Here is a 17,100-nt window from a genome sequence, read left to right on the forward strand (position 1 = left end):
TGGTTCTTCATTGTGAAATTTATTCTGGAAATTCTCCCCACAATGGGACAGGAGGGCAGAAATGAGGGTGGGGTGAGGGGGAGAAAGGTGATTTTGCTCAAAATCCATCCAGCAAAATCCTAAATAAAGACCTCAAAGGTGACAAGGAGACAAGATGTGACCCAGCCTTCTGCACTATGAGGGTCCCAAGGAGGTGGGACCAGCTGAGCTTGTCCTGCCACATAAAGCCAACATGAAAAGTCCGTTCCTCAGGTCCCTGAGTGCTCGGCCCTCTTTAACTCTCTTTGTCTAACTGCCATGCCCCTGGGTGATGCAAATGATGTTTCTCCCCAAACATGTTGTTACAAGGTCCCCCATCACCATGACCCTCTTGGGAAGGCAGGAAGGGAGGTAGGAGGGCTGGGGCCCCAAGGAGGCTATGCACTCCAACTCATGAAGTTTTACCCGAAGGGGATGGCATTTCTATGTGCTTCTTTGGAGAGGTTTTTATGGGTTTTCTTAACATTTCAGGCCTTTCTATTTTATTTTTTTTCTTTTCCTAGTGATAACATTGAAGTATAAAAGTCAATAAGTCAGCAGAAGCTTCAGCTGGAAGTATGAACACTTAAAATTAATTGCAAGTCTGTGGAAAATGTAGTAAATTTAAATGGCAATTAATCGTGTTGATGAAATTTTTTATTAATTTATGTCTCCACAGTAATAAAATACCGGGTGACAGTTTGCACTGGGATGGTAAGTGGGAGTGGCACAGATGCCAACGTCTTTGTCTGCCTCATTGGTGACCAGGGAGACACGGGAGAACGTGTTCTCTACAACTGCATCAACACTGTCAATAAATTTGAAAAAGGCAATGTAAGTTCACACAGCACCTCCTTAAGATGGGTTTTAAAGTGTGTGATGGTTTGTAGATCTGTTTTTTTTGAGATGTGCATTTGCAAACTTGGCTGATTTCCCTGCCAGTTTGGGAGTGAGGAGAAATAAATCATGTCCACAGAGCATCATAACAGGTTGCTGGAGGGAGGGTTAGGGCAGGGACAGCATGCCCTTTCTTGACATTGGTATGCTCATAAGAGTCTCCTGGTTTGCTCCCCAGCTAAGTATTGACTCATGAAACTGCATCTTCAGATTGGGGGAGTCTTCCAGGAAATCTGCCCATCTTCCAAGAACAAGAGGGAGCCTTTTCCCCTCCCTCCAACATGGCAAAAATTTGGCTCCTGGGGCAAAGGAAGAAAAAGCATCTTATTTAATGTGAAAATCAGAACCAAAAGGCTAGTGAGATTCCTTTATACTGCCTCCAGTATCCCCTTAACGGTGCTGCTCTCAATTTTTGTGTCTTACTATCAATCTATGTTTCAACACGTTTTTGTATGCCCATGTCCTCAATGGAGGGGGGCGGAAATGGCCTGAACTGAAGACTGAGCTTGTTCTATGGGAAGCTGGAGATAATGAAGAGGTCAAACTGTAGTTAAAGCTGATCTGATCTGTGGGGTCAACCTGCTTAATATATATGCTTAATATATATTCAATTATATGGCAAATTCAGATCTCTAGGGTCCAACTTAGACTGGTAAAATGTGATCAGTATCTCTTGGAGGAGACTTTGAGAAGCTGATGACACAACTCTGCAGATTTCCTCTCTTTTGTGTCATTATTTGATTGAAGAGTTGGTGTGGAAAGAAAATGAGGATAAAAGGAGGTCAGGTTTTCAAAATTGACCATTGAATTTAGGCTTCTGAAATATGCATTAACACTTTGGATTTGCCTTTAAGTGTCCAGAATTTCCAGTTCTTCACTGAAATCACTGAATTTTTAGACTAAAAGAACTTTGATCAGTTTTCTTGTGCCTGTAAGACCTGTCTGTGGAAACACGTGGCATTTACATAGTGGAAAAATCCATTCTGCTTCTAGATGATATAAAGGTTTGCAGACATGGATATTGCAAACATCATATTTTTGCCTGTGCACTTACATTATAGATTTTTTACTTTTAAAAGGTAGGCCCAAGCTGTAACGGACAGCATTTTGTCATTTGGTGAAGTCTTGTTTTGTCAAAATGGTAGCTAAATAAGTCACGTTTTTGTGGTGGTTTGAAGACCGTTTCGATGGAGTTCCTAAAATAGATGTTTGGTTTACAGAAGACAAAATTATTTTAAAGACAGATGATGACTATTTTATTTTTACTCCCGAAAAGGAGTTGTAGGGTAACTCGCATGAAGGTGAAAAAAAATAGGAAAAATAATTTTGGAAATAAATTCTTGTGATTAATAGTATCCACATTATATAAATAAAACTGGAATCTGTTAATGAAAAATTCTCTTTTAGCATGAGGAGCTGAAAGCTGGTGAATGAATTGGAAGCTGTTTAAGGATTGATCCTGACAAATTTAGAGCTCGTATGTTCAAGCGACTGAATGAGTATATCTACACTGATTAACTCAGATACCCTGTTAAAAAGAAATGTAGCTTAGTCAGTGCGGTCTCTAATCTACAGCCACTTAAACCAATAGTACCTTGATTACCAATTTAACTTGAAAAGTTTGCTTGCCGATGCAAACTAACAGCCTGTATAGAAGGTAAAATTTAAAGAGGCCTCTAAATTAGGTGTTTGCTCTGCTGCAGTTCCATTTAGTTACTTACTCATTAATTTATATCAGCCATTAATAAGCAAGACGAACATCAGGCCTAATGAATTAGACTTTATTGACTTAGACTGACTCAGTGAGGTTTTGATACCTTAAATCCCGATTCACTTTTGAGTATGTAAGCAACACCCATTCGTTTATGTAAGCAACACCCATTCGTGTATGTAAGCACATCATTAACACTTAAAACAGTGGTAATATGTTTAGTTGTCTTTACTTTAAAGGTCAGTTTGGAGTCCTGAATGACGGAAAATATCACGATCGTTTTAACAAATGTAAATATTTAAATAAACAGTGCCTTGTCACCATGCTTTCTGGGAGCTAGCTGGATATATGCTACCACTGTATGTGCTTCACGGGCTTTTGAGAGACGAAGAACGAATGAATCACAGTGTTTGATTAGCTTTCTCTTACCTAATGATGCATCTCAGCCAGATGGTAACCACGGCAGTTGTGTTTGTTGGGCTATACGTTTCAGATGTATATTTGTTTCAGATAGATATTATATGCTTCAGAAATACGTTTACACAGGTGCTTACTGTACATGCATGTGCACCTGTACATCTACCACAGATAGTTGTCTGGCCTGATTCCCCGAGGAGTAACTCGCTCTTTCAGCATATCTCTCTTCCTTCAGCCGTTGGGAACTGCTGCTCCCAGCACCATCAGGGCTCCGTTCCTGAGGGGCCATAACGTAGGCTGATCTGCAGGCTGGTGATTTGAGCCCTTTTCCAGGGAAAAAACCAAACAAACAAAGATATAAAATTCATGTGTCTTGTGGAATATTAAAGGTATTTAGCATCTGGGTTAGGTTCACACCAACCTCTGAAGGCGACTCATGGAGCAGCTGGAAATACCCCTGTGCAGCCATGCGTGATGCTTGCATGCCAGGAAATGGCTGGAGTTAAATTGTGCTCAGTAGTCCATGTCGCCTGAATTTAATGTGGGGTAATGTCTTTGAACTGTAGCTCTAAATACCTCCATGGATTTGGTCTGAAGTACCCGCCCTGGGTTACCCAGAAAGCTGACATCTGAGCTGGGGTTTGAAGTTGGTTTTCCTCCTTCTCTGTACGAACTTCTTAATAATCACGTTACTTTTCTTTTTTTTTGCAGTTGTGGAGGGCATGCAATGATGTGGGAGATTTAAAATGCTGGCAGATCATATATTTGTAAATCTAATGTTATACATCTAGCACAAGTATTCAAGCTTTCATTCTTTGCTAAATTAATTCAGACTTTCTCCTTCATCTTGTGAAGAATTATCTTGCAGCATGCTGATGATGTTGGTTGGATTGCAATAATAAATTTTGTTGCTTGGTTTGTTTGTTTTTAAGGAGGAATATTGCCTTACTTTTTTTCTTCTCCTTCTCAAAGGCTGATGAATTCTTCGTTGAAGCAGTAACGCTGAAGCAGGTGAGGAGGGTGAGGATAGGGCATGATGGCAAAGGAGGAAGCAGTGGCTGGTACCTTGCCAAAGTGATAGTGAGGGAAGAAGGACAGCCAGAAAGTGAGGCTGTGGAATTCCCCTGCTACAGGTACTGGAAACAATGCTTGCAAATTATGCCTCCATCTATGCATTTGCCAGACTTTGAAGAGCCTAGCTGTTGTTCCAAGACTGGAATGTTCTGAGCACAGCTTCATCCTTTTTATTCATTCATTCAGTTATTTTTGCTAAGCCTGAAAGCAAAGAGTGTGGATTGGGAGTTTTAAGATATGACTAACGCCCCTTACCAAACAAACAGCAATCTGAATTGTGAACTTCTCAGCAATTAGCTCAGTAATACAGAGAATTTCCAAAAGGTAAAATGCCACCTTCCAGTACCACACCCAGTGTCACTGTGATTGCCTGCTGCAGAAACGCGCTCTGCAATCCGCTGCAATCTGCTAGTTTTATTGCACGTGCGGGACGAGGTTCTGGTTCCTCACATGCACATCCCATCTTTCCAGGAGCGATGGGATGTTCTTTTTGTGTTGGGAGAACGCAAAATCGCTATGCTGCCAACTTGAGAGCTCCTTGCATGAAGGGAAATGCCTGTCTTGCAGATAGAGATAGCGGTAGAGCAGAGGGCTGTCACTTATCCTTTTGAATGAGTTATAAATGAATTATTCTCTTTCCTAGACAATCAAGTGGCCAAAAGAATGTGCTGTACTGACGCTACCCGTGGGGAATGAGATGCATCATCTCTCCTGGCACTAATTAGGGCTTGCCTCAACGTTGCAGCACAAACTAGAGAGAACTAGGTGAAAACATAAGAGACGAACTTCAGTGTAGTTCAGTGTCCTGTGAAGTCCCACTTGCCCTCCCAGGATGTCCACTCTGTAGGATGGAAGTTCACTGAGCTCCATTTAGCAACATCAAGTACCTGTTCTAAAAAGTCATCTCCTGGGGGACAAGTGGAATCGTAAAACGCAAATACAATTATTTTTAAATTGCAAACAAAGGTAAAACCTCTAAGCTGGTTACTTGTCTCTTGTCACTGTAAATCAGGAGGAACTCCACGATAACGAGGGGAGTCAGCCAAACACAAAACAGGAGACAGCCCCAGCCTCTCTGCATTGCTAAAGCCGCTTCATGTCAGAGAGCAAGCTCACCAGGGAGACGGCACGGAGTAGCAGGCACAACGTCATCTTGGTTGTGAAAAGCCAGCCAGTCTCTCCCTTTTCGAAGAACAAACCACCACGTTGTCGTTGCTGCCTCTTGATACATATTTAACAACCATATGTTTTACTGAGTTAAGCAAGCAAGTTAGGTTTTCACTTGGACATGAAGTGTCCACGTGAAGAGCTCTTTTGCTCAGACTCCTCAGCAATATTTCTGTGTCCTAACTGCTCTGTGCAGCTGGCTCATTTTGAAGATTTCCTTTTGAATTGTCTCCTTGCTTGACTGTTTAACTGGGTGTATTCCCTCAGCTTGGAGTGATGACTCCCTTCCCCTTAGCTTTATACCTGTGGATCAGAAGCATCAGAGTCCACAGGGCATTCCCCTCAGGCCAGGGACTGAAAAAGGAGGGAGAAAGAAAACCCAGGACCTTATCCCCAAGATATTCCTGGGGTGCATTCAGGCTTCAAGTCAAAAGTGATGGAATTCCACTCTTCTTATCTTTCTTAATGTCTCTTTTTCCAAGCGATACCAGTGTTGTTCATGTGGCTTTGTTTGCTGTCCTTGTGCCAACATTATCTCTTCCTCTCAGATTGAGAAGGTAACATGACTGATCACCTCCAAACACAGGGACAGCTGATCCCTCTCGCTATCTTTGGTGCCTGTGTCTCTTGAGAGACTGGGGCATCATCGCAGTATACGGGTGTCGTCATGGAGTCTGGAGATATCTGAGGGTGAAGGTGCTCACCCACTGCATCCTCCATGTGAGGGATAAATGTTTCCATGACCTGCAGCATTTGGATGTTCCCCTCCAGTCCTGTAGGCCAAGGACAGCTTATGTCCTCGCTGCTTTGGCAGGTGCTCAGGGAGGCCTGCTTCTTCAGAGCCAAGATGTTGAAGAAGACTCGGCCAAGAGTAGTGGCCTTCTTTTAGTGAGGCAATTCAAGTGAGGTTAGTTAGAGACTCCATCTGAGGGACACAAGGGAAGATTCTATTTCTGCTTGGCCTGTCTGTGGCCAGCCAGTGGACATGCTGATGTTCTCATTGCCTTCACCTCCAAGACCTGATTAACTTCCACTTTTCTACACAGCATAATTTCATGGTCTGGAGAAAACAACTTCTGCTGCTGTGTCCTTATTGAAAGCTACGCCATTGACTTTCTGCTGCCTAGCTGCTACTGTGAGACAGATGGAAGACAAAATACCTTCTTGCAGAAACACATCTCACCCGTGCAGAAAGCTTCACAGGCTTCTTACCTCTGTAAAAACTAGGCTGTACAAGCGTGTGGAGAGCAAATATTATAGCAAGGAACTGGCTAACCACTATAACTAATGTCTGTAGGATATCCTTATAGATCTTCATTGAATATAACTCATTGAAGTCTGTGTTCTTGTTATTTACATATTTATACGCATGGCTATATTTTGTCTTTTAATTTGAAAGCTCTTTTATTACTTTATAGGAACATATATTACCTAATATTTACAAGAGCTCTATGAGAAGAACTGTCTTTGTTGTACAAGGGAGCCAGCAGAGATAAAGAGAAACTAAGTGGATTAATTGTGAATTTGTGTCAGATTCAGGAAGAGCATCGAGAAATAATGACTCCCAGGCCTGTGCTTTCAACTCTTAAAACAGTTGGCTGTAAAGGGAATAGCTTGTAGCTCCTCTTAGATTCAGTGATTTTTAAAGCGGTCGTTTGATCTGTGCTTGCAAGAAGTAAATGCAAGTAACTTCTCCAAGCATTATTTGCAGAATTACTAGGACATCATTTGGATGCACTGGAGTATTATTCCTCCCTTATGACCACATGACATTATAATATCCATGCTTTTAGGGACTGAACACTGAATCATTCAGTGGCATAATTGAACCATTTATACCTTATCATACCTGATGCGGTTTAGGTATTGTGATTGTGAATACTGCTGGAGAGTTCAAAACGAAGGAGTTTGCCTTTCGCCCCAGAACTGGAACCAAACTCTTTTGAAGCTCAGAACTGAGTTCTTCAGATTTCATTTTCTCTCAAGGCTCTGTGGAAGTCCAGGAATGGACTAGCTGACATTCTCTAAAATAGCCTATTTTTCATAATATTTATATCCCAGACAGAAATGAATTTTCAATCAGGCAAAGTCATGAGTTCATGATAGGATAGAATTTTGTATGCTATAAATCATTACAGCTCCAATGAAATCTTCAATGATACTGCATTATGTTTTTTTCTGAGCATAGGGACTGCACCATCCTAATTTTTCTCCAGCACAAGCATAAGGGAACATCGTTAATTCTTTGAAGAACAATAGACAGACCATGAATGGGATGATGCTCCTGTGAAAGGACACTTATTCAATTAAATGCCAAAAGTGATCATTGCATAAGGGATCCAGAGAACCTCCTTTTGTTGCCTAAAAATAGACTGAAATGTCTATCTATTTTACACGTATTCACACATAGGTTATTTTTACAGACACACACAAATATGTATCTCTGGATCTAATGGATCTCCTAGTCATTCTAATTGCACACAGGTGTCATCTACTGGATTTTGAATGCTATGTATGATGTCACACCATTTTTTTCCCACAGTGCTTCCCTGACTCTCTGATCCTCTAGAAATTCGTTCTGAAGTGACTTTCGTGTCGTATTTGTGTCTGCTTTGGGTTAGTGGGCATACAGTACCTCTTTAGAACTAAGTACATGATACAGGACACAACTACACCCTTGCAAAACCCACAGTGCCATGTGAATTACATGCACTGAAATTGTATGGAAGCTCTGGTAAAATGGTAAAATAAAAGATTTTGACAGGCCTTTTGTACTAGGAATATGATGCCACTATACTGAAAAATTCTATTTTCTGCAGCCTGATGTGTTTATAATGTGCCAGTCCATTTGTGCTCAGTGTAAGACTATAAACCCCTGGTTGCAATCTGCTGCTCAGTGATATACTATTGGAATTACATTGAAGTAAAATTAGGATATTGCAGCATATGTGCTGAAGGGAAGGAACAAAATACTCATCCAAATACTTCCTCTGTCACTAGTTGAAGTAATCTTATTGAGAAGATAGTGTTTCTGCCACTTCTAGCTATTTACTTGGCTGAAACAAAGTAAGGAGCCTTAATCCACTTCTGCTGATAAACCTTCCTCTTACTCTTCCAGTCCAAGACATACTCCTGTTGCCATCAGTAGCTACCAACATTGGTAGAGGGAATTTCTTTAATTAGGCATGTGTCTTCCTTTTTGGATTACTTTTTCTTGTCCAAACTCACTGCCAAAACCGTTATCATTTTCCATGCTGCACACAGAGATCTGTTTCTTGCGGGATGTATTTTCGTCCTGTCACCTTGACGCAGAAGTGTTTCACTCAGATTCATCCCATGATTCCCTAAAGCATCAGCAATGGCAAAGGTGACAGAAAACAACAGCATGTACACTGGCACCATAAACAGCAGCTTGCAGGACACAAAAAACAGCAACAGGAGAGCAGAAGAGTGTCTACCTTGTGAGCTTCTGCCTTCCTGAAGACCGTGCTGAATTCAGTGGTCGTGGGGTGGTGGTGTTCAAGCTCGAATTTTGTGGGTCCTCCCAGTTAACATCCACGTATACAGAAGCATCTTAACTTTTGGGAGGATGTGATCCCCTAGCCGTTGGATACCTGTCCAAGGATGTGAATCCTGAGCCAGCATCAAGAACTACATGATGCAAAGGTATTAAGCACCAGTTCTAACAGGTAAAAAGAATCCCCCAACCCCAAAACGTCAATAAAGGCTTCCTTTCTTAAGATAACGTGCTGTCTTGGCATGCTGCTCCTCTGCTCTCCTTGCACTCCACCCTTGCTCAGTTCTTGACATCAATTTCATGGTCTTCCCCACAGCTTTTTCTGCTCCTCTATCTCCTCTACACCTCTCAGCCTCCACTGAGGCACAACACCACACCTGATGCCCTGACATGGTGTTCATGTGATCATCTCGTGTTCACGTGTTCGGCACCTTCATGCCGACCCTCTTAGCTTTTAGCACTTTTCAAGCCACCTGCACATGGCCACCTGCTTTACAGAGCAAAAGGGAAGAATACGGGGTAGACTGCATACCCGACAAGCCACCAAAGCTTAGAGGAGACCTGGGGGTGGAGAGGTGTGTCTTTGAGGTGGGGCTGTATGCACCTCTTTTGCATGGGGGCTTTGCTGCTAGTTCTGCTGGGACCGGCCAGCTCTAGCTCATGTTTGGATTTCTCTCCCAGTGCTGGTTTTCTGCATGGTTCCTTTGTGTTTGTTGTTTTCTTGTTTTTGGTGAGTCCAACTCATCACGACAGTAAGCTGTGCTGGCTTATTACCAGCAAGATACCGTAGGTTTGATCCAGGTCTCCGTGGGCATTTGTCCCCGGATCCCTGTTATGAGGGTCATTTGCCGATTTCCATGTGTGCTGGCTCATCAGCAACATCAAAGGTGGAAACTTAGATGGGAAGAGAGCTGCCTTCCTTTTTGGTGTGAGGGTCGGCCAAGGCGAGCGCACGCGGCACGGCGACGTTGCAGGAAGCTTGCAGTACGTCTGTGCCACGCGTGTTTGTTGAGAAGCAGGACTTCTGTGGTCTGGTGTCATTCACGTAGCTGTGTGGGCACCTTTAAAAAGAAACAGTTTCTGGGGATTTCTTTTTCTCTTTCTAGTTCTGGGAATTATTAAAGCGACTTCAATACCCTGCGTGACCTGCCAGCGCTTGCTCACTTGTCCTTCGTTCACCCCCACTGGCTTCCAGCGATGTTTTTAACTGCACAGGATGCTGCTGCAGATAGCTCTGCACCTGGGAACAAGGGGCTTTCTGGAAACCGTGCCTGCTCTCACGACGCGGTGTTTGGGGACTGAAATGGCCCCAGTGCACCACTGTGGGAAGCCTCACCCCAAGCAGATGCTTACAGGAATTTCCCGAGTGCTTGCAGCAGTCTGGGTTTGATGGGGAGAGTGCGAAACCTCTGCCAGGGCCTTCGCTGTGGTGGTACAGCGGTTCCGTATGGCGTACGGTGGGGCTGAGGCTGTAATTCCTTCATCCCTGAGGCTGAAGGAGCAGCTGTGAAGGTTACCAGGTTAGCAATTGGTTCCCCTCTGTTTTCCTTTCAGATTTTTCTTCCCCGTGAGATCACGCTATGATCTTTTGCTTTGTCCCTGGTTCTTCTTCTCAATTAGTCTAGTTGGATCATTAGATTAACGCTGAGAAACAAAGGAAATCCTTTTGCTGGTGTCAGCTGCCTCCACTTAGCCAGCTCTGAAAATGGGAACAACAAAATTCATCCCCTTCCTGGTGGAGAAAAAATACGTGTCTGTAAGGAAGACAAAAGTGATGATAGACTTGAGTAAGCAAACACTAAAAAAAGGGGGGATTTTAGTAACTTAGGTGCTACAAAGTTTGTAATCAAGGCAGCTAGTAATAAAGGTGGCAAGTATTTCTGGTCAATGAAGGTTAATGCTTTAACTTACAGAGACTGCCCACTTACAGGAATAACTTGTGGCTATGGATTTTGTGCTTTCCAGACAGATGGACATCACAGCAGATGCTTATCTGCTGCGAGCAGGGCATTCATGGTCTCTCTTCCTGGAAAAATTGAGGTTTAAAGTGCGACTGCTATAGGGACTGGTCAAGCTCTGCAAAGTTAACAGAGATACCGAGCCCTGTAAAAAATATCTTTTTGACTGTGGTGTGGATTTTTACTATGTGTGGAGCCAGCCTGGATTTTGAAAGGTCTAATAGGTCCTAATTACTCAAAGGTAACTTACTTCTGTTTGTAAACCAGATGGCTTGACAAAAATGAGGATGATGGTCAGATTGTCCGAGAGTTAGTGCCTGCTGGGGAATCACCAATGCTAAAAAGTGAGTTTAGCTTGGAAAAAAGAAGGTCTGGGTTTGAGCTGTGTATGCATGTATTTACTTGCTTTATTCTACTTAATGATTCATGTCAGTTCACAGTAAATCTACCGGGCTTTTTTTGCCATTCTTATGCAAGAAGCTGCAGTAGGTCACTTGGGGAGAAATGCCTCTGACCCTTAAATCCTAGTTTAGAAATGGGATTAATTTGCATAAAAGAGAATAATTGCAACATTATATATGTAGAAAGAAACTTTGATCTTTAATGTCATAATTTGTTTAAGAATTGCTTTCTTGTATAGCTTTCTCTGCAGGATTTTGAATTGCCACTGCTTTAGTAGAGTAAATTCCGTCAAATAACGTTGTGTTCCCAGAAGAAAATCACTAAAAAGATTACACTGTCCTTTTCTGGAGAACCAGGGCTCTAATACTGCAATTTTCTTTAAAAAACAGTACTCATACAGCTCAGGTTGAGATGTTTTTTGTTTTGTTTTAGAAAAAAAAGTCAAAGCTATTGACTTTATAAATCATTAAGTATAAAAAAGGGTGAAATCACCTCACTTGCCTAAGCTCATTTTTATGGCTTGGTAATAGTCTAATGGTGAGAGGGAGGAATATAGGATACTTTCTGCTTATTAATATATCTGTTGCATCTCTCATGTTTTGGTGAATAACTCCAAGGTATGACAGCTTATTCAGTGTGGTCCTAAGATGCATGAATGGAGGAGTGAAGTCCTTTCTGCGTCTGTGGCTGGAGCCCCCCTTCCCTATATCTCTCTGAAGCCAATTGCCTGGCTGAGCATTGGAAATGCCACTCACATGTCTGTGTTTTGTACGTTGATCTCACTTCAGATGTCAGTTATCATATCAGTGTGAAGACAGGAGATATCCCCGGTGCCAGCTCAGACTCCAAAGTTTTCATCAAACTTTACGGTGAAAGAGCAGACTCCAGCAAAGAGCCTCTCTTGGTCTCTGATAATGATCTAGGCAATTATTTTGAACGTGGTCGAGTGGATGAGTTTACTCTAGATACGATGGATATTGGGAAGGTAAGAGTTAATGACAGGTAGCTCTGTACTTTGTGTGACTGTCTGAATTCAGAATCAATATGATGCTCAGGATTGAATATGATGTGAGAATCTCTGACCTTTACATTAGGTATTAAGAAATACATTTTGTATAGACTATTACATCAACAGTCTAGTGTACATGCTGGCATGTGAAAAGTGTTTTAAGTTTATAGCTAAATACATATATAAATTATTTACATGATCACAGTGGAAGAACAGGGTGCCAGGGGAAGGAGACGTGTATTAAGTAAATTCTTTTGTGTTGGGTTTTTTCCCTGCCCTCTTGGCTTTTCTTTGCTTTTTCAAAGATCAACCGAATACTGATTGGACATGATAATGTGGGTCTCCGGTCTGGCTGGTTCCTGGCCAGTGTCCAGATCACGGTTCCAGTCCAGGGAAGGCAATACATGTTCCCCTGCAACCGATGGCTCGACAAAGATGAGGCTGATGGCAGGGTGGAGGTGGAGGTCTACCCAAGTGAGATTCTGCCTATTGAGAAATGTAAGAGAAGACACATTGAGAAATGTGTGCTGTTTTATAGCTAGGACTAAATTTGTATTACTACCATTCTCAAGGATCAGGACCCCGCTGTGTTAGACACCAAAACCAAAAAGTTCCTGTCCCAAAGAGCTTATGTTGGTGAGCAAAGGAAATTATTCTCCTCCTTTTCTTTTCTTTTCTTTTCTTTTCTTTTCTTTTCTTTTCTTTTCTTTTCTTTTCTTTTCTTTTCTTTTCTTTTCTTTTCTTTTCTTTTCTTTTCTTTTCTTTTCTTTTCTTTTCTTTTCTTTTCTTTTCTTTTCTTTTCTTTTCTTTTCTTTTCTTTTCTTTTCTTTTCTCTTCTTTTCTCTTCTTTTCTCTTCTTTTCTCTTCTTTTCTCTTCTTTTCTCTTCTTTTCTCTTCTTTTCTCTTCTTTTCTCTTCTTTTCTCTTCTTTTCTCTTCTTTTCTTTTCTTTTCTTTTCTTTTCTAAAACAGTTGGACAAACATTACTGAGTTTTCCATCTCCATTTCCTGAGATCTTATGAAAAATTTGCATCCTGGACAATGTAACACAGCACAAGGCGCTGTACTACTTCATTGCAATATCAGTGGGTTCTGCTTTTTTCACATTTACCTGCTCCGCTGCCCCAGTCCTGCACCAGAACATATCCCGTCCTGCCTGTATTACCCCATTGCCTGGAAGAGAGAAGCTGTTTGATAAATAAGGACCAGATCCCTACTGTCTATTTGACTTTTATCAGTAGATTAATTTTATTTTAAGGCTATGCTTAAAATTTGCCTTGGGATCCTGAGAAAGGATGCTCTGTGTAACTCCCTCCCTTGTATTATATTAAGGAGATGATTTAACCACTCTCTATTTAATACTGAAATGAAATCCCCTTTTAAGGCTCTATTTTGCACCCTCTGACACTGGCTTAATACTTGTAAAAGGAAAACTATTAGGTTAGCCCTCAGTGAAGAGTTGTGTTATCTCACATTTGATTTGGATAAGAGCAAATGGTTGGCTACGTGGTCATTTGTTAAGACAAGGTAATTTAGTTTTGAACCTGAGCCCTAAGGAATGTTGTTATCTGAGCTTCTCTGCTGATTTAATTGCTTTATTTTTGGACTAGTGATAAACTACGAGGTGTCTGTAGTTACTGGAGACATGCGGGCTGCAGGCACCAATGCCAAAGTCTTCATGCAGATTTATGGAGAGACAGGCAAAACCGAACTGATCATCTTAGAAAACAGATCAAACAACTTTGAACGGGGAGCCACAGATATCTTCAAGGTATGATGAAGGCAGTAGCTACCGCTTCTATGAGGGGAAAGAAATGACCAGTCAAAACTGAGACATCAACAGAATTGGCCCAAGCATACAAAACAGTTGACTTTTTAACAACAAGGTCTGTTGGTATCTGCTGTCCTCTATCCATATTTTTGGAAGGTTTTGTATTTCTTTTGGGAAGTTTTGTGGAGTGACATTCATCTTCTGAGGGACTGGTAGCAAAGGTGTCATAGAAAAATATGATCTCATAGCAATTTTGTTTACCCTTTCTTTCAAAAGGAGGTACTCATGTTAGATCTCAAAAGACCTTAAGCTTAAATTTTGGGCCTGACCATATGTTATTGTTCCTTTTCTTTATCTAGTTGGGGAAAAAGAAACTCCATACAGAATATAAGGACTCCTGGCTTTGCCTGTGGTCACACATGCCATTAACCACAGGTAGAAGTTGTTCAGCCCAACCCTGCAGAGGTTTACTGCTGTATTTTCTGTGAACGTGTGAGTGCCCCACGGATTTTACTGCCCGTGGCACTAGTCCAGCAAGCACTGCACAGCCACGGCGCTCGAGGTGTACAGCACACTCCTGCGGCTATCGGTCTGGCCAGCATTTAGGTTTACACTGCAGAGTCCATACCTCTTTCTGAGCGACCCAACAGTAAGCAGAGTATTTGCAGGGACGCAAAACCTCAGGCAAAACTCCGGTGTGTGAGCCAGGACCTGGTTAATCCAGCAAGAGGTCCTGGGCTGACATGGCTAAGCAGTGGGTGTGCACTGCAGTGTGGTTGGGTGTCCTCTCCTCAGTGGGGCCTGGCTATATTGGACCACCACTCTTTTCTGGCTTCCTTGCTTGGGTTTTCTGTCCAGAGAAACCAAGGTCTGGGGGAAAGGAATGGTCTTAGTTCTTGCCCTGATGTGGGGTTAGAGCAAGGAGTTGGCTGTGCTATCGTGGCATATCAGAGCCACATCCTTCTGTATTGACATAACCACAGGGGCCGTCAACATCTGGACAGTAAAACACAGATGGAAGCAAGATTTAAGGCACATCTGTCATATGTGCTCGCAGCATAAGGCTCAGCACTGTGGCGCCTAGGTCTCTCTGTGAATTTGCAGTCCCACAGGGATGAGATTTATCTCATCACACAGTTAAGCACCTACTTGGAGCTAGTCGTGGAAGCTCCCCTGAATCATCAAGACTGGGGTATCCTTCCTGTTGTCACTGGCCAAAGGCAGGTGTCTTTATCCAGAGCTTTAACACAGTTTTGTAGTTTGTATTTTTAAGATCAGTTCACGTCCTCCTGCCTCAGTTTCTTGCTTCACAGAATGGAGTTAGTGATATTTATCAATTTTTAATGAGTTCCTTGGGATTTAAGATGACTAACGTCTTATAAATGTTTGCTTTTTTAAGACACTCTATAATTCTAAGATTAGGTTTCTCTGATTTTAAAGGAAATAAGCTTTCCAAAATTTATGAGTAAAAGCTATTAGCCAATATCAGATTTATAAAAAAGCCATATGTACAGTGTTCTGTTTACATAGCCATGTTTATATCCTCTCTTGGCTGTTTATTGCCAGACTTTAAAGTTCTGCCCATTTTCTGTGACTTTTTTTATGAGCACACAAGGCAGAAGCTCTGAACCATTAATAGACAGATCCTTTACCTCTTTCATGATATGAATATTTACTGAAAGATATGGGCAAGAATAAGATTGTGTGAGCTACATGCTAATAGGAAATGCCATCAGTTATAGACAGAGCATGCAGGATGATTATAGCAAATCTAGGGGCAAAGCAGCATAAGGAAAGACACATTCTTTATGCTAGGACAGCTGGATCAATTTTCGTTTTCTGATAAGCATCTTGTGTGCAATTGATTTTGTTTTAATCTGCTATAGAAAAAAACGCTTCTAGACTGAAACCTTATATGCCAAGTTGCCAGATTTCAGCCCGAAGGAAATGTTTGCAAGTTTTATAACATAAACAGTGCCTAACAGCATAAGGAATCATCAGAAACAAGTAATTGGTTGTTGAAGGATTGCGTGGAGTAAAGCCTTTCATCCAACTTCATGAGGTAGTAATCTGGACAAGCAATCTAAACCAACAAGGTTTTGTATCTGCTATATTGACTAGAGAGATTGAAATCTTACGAATACAGCATTTTGTCACTGATGCATTGTAATCACTAATGATTGTATCCTCTCTGCACACTAGCGAACTGAGAATATGCTTTTCTAATTTTCCAGATGAGAAGGAAGGAGAAGGGCAGTCCAAGCCCATGGTTCGTATCAGAGATCAGGTTATAGGAGTCCAAGTTTACTGCCTTTTCGCTATACCATTATCGCTTCTTGCTTTGTTCATGCCTCGTGCTACGTATTAAGTGTATCTTGTTATTAATTTAAAAAAGACCTCAGGCACTGAGATTCTGTAAAAAAATAATATGATATTTTGGCTTATTCACCTTTTATGCCAACATAGAGACAATATTGGTGAGGAAAGCAATGGAGAAGTAGGAAGTATGGATTCAGTTCCTATTCTCACCATGGTTGCTCTGAATGTCTTCAGCTCAGTCTGTTCAGATGAGATTTGGTGGGTGAAAGTATGAAAGAATAAAACAGGAAGGAAAAAGTAAAGGTAAACTTGCATAAAATATTTATCTTATCTTTGTTGAGGTGCTTTGGGTGATAGAGGCGACGCTCCTCATTTTTAAGGATGCACTTTATGAAATTAAGATGTCTTATATCCTCCTGGGTGCTGACTTTCCTTTGATGGCAGAGAGAGGCTGCAGATGTTGGCAAGATTTATAAGATTCGGATAGGCCATGACGGGAAAGGCATTGGGGATGGCTGGTTCCTGGAAAGCGTCACACTGAAGCGGCTTGCCACGAAGATGACAGAGTCTGATAAAAAGAAGAAGAAGAAAAAGAAAAAGTCTGAGGAGGAGGAAGAAGAGGAGACCAAGGTGGAAGAAGTAATGGATGTCTACACGTTTGTGGCACACCGCTGGTTGGCTAAAGATGAAGGAGATAAGGAGCTTGTTGTGGAGCTGGTGCCTGATGGAGAATCTGCTCTGGAGGGTAAATATCAGAGGGAATGTGCAGGTGTGTGTGGATACAGCAATTGCATGAAGGATGATAACCACACTGTGGTGTTTTGCAGGACCACTTATGGCCT

General features: G+C 41.8%; 1 protein-coding gene across 1 annotated transcript in view; it reads left to right on the forward strand.

Annotated features, from left to right (window-relative positions):
- Positions 1 to 17,100, forward strand: part of LOC309415990 (lipoxygenase homology domain-containing protein 1-like) — a gene marked incomplete at both ends in the record, with an annotated part of 135,006 nt that overhangs the window by 44,494 nt on the left and 73,412 nt on the right. The window contains 7 exons of the mRNA XM_082013728.1: positions 698 to 852; positions 4,016 to 4,176; positions 11,027 to 11,103; positions 11,950 to 12,146; positions 12,476 to 12,668; positions 13,779 to 13,939; positions 16,703 to 17,003. Coding sequence (XP_081869854.1) covers positions 698 to 852; positions 4,016 to 4,176; positions 11,027 to 11,103; positions 11,950 to 12,146; positions 12,476 to 12,668; positions 13,779 to 13,939; positions 16,703 to 17,003 — 1,245 coding nt within the window. The remainder of the gene's footprint in view (positions 1 to 697; positions 853 to 4,015; positions 4,177 to 11,026; positions 11,104 to 11,949; positions 12,147 to 12,475; positions 12,669 to 13,778; positions 13,940 to 16,702; positions 17,004 to 17,100) is intronic.

This window comes from Phaethon aethereus (assembly GCF_964289735.1).
Source record: "Phaethon aethereus genome assembly, chromosome: Z".
Classification (NCBI taxonomy): Eukaryota; Metazoa; Chordata; class Aves; order Phaethontiformes; family Phaethontidae; genus Phaethon; species Phaethon aethereus.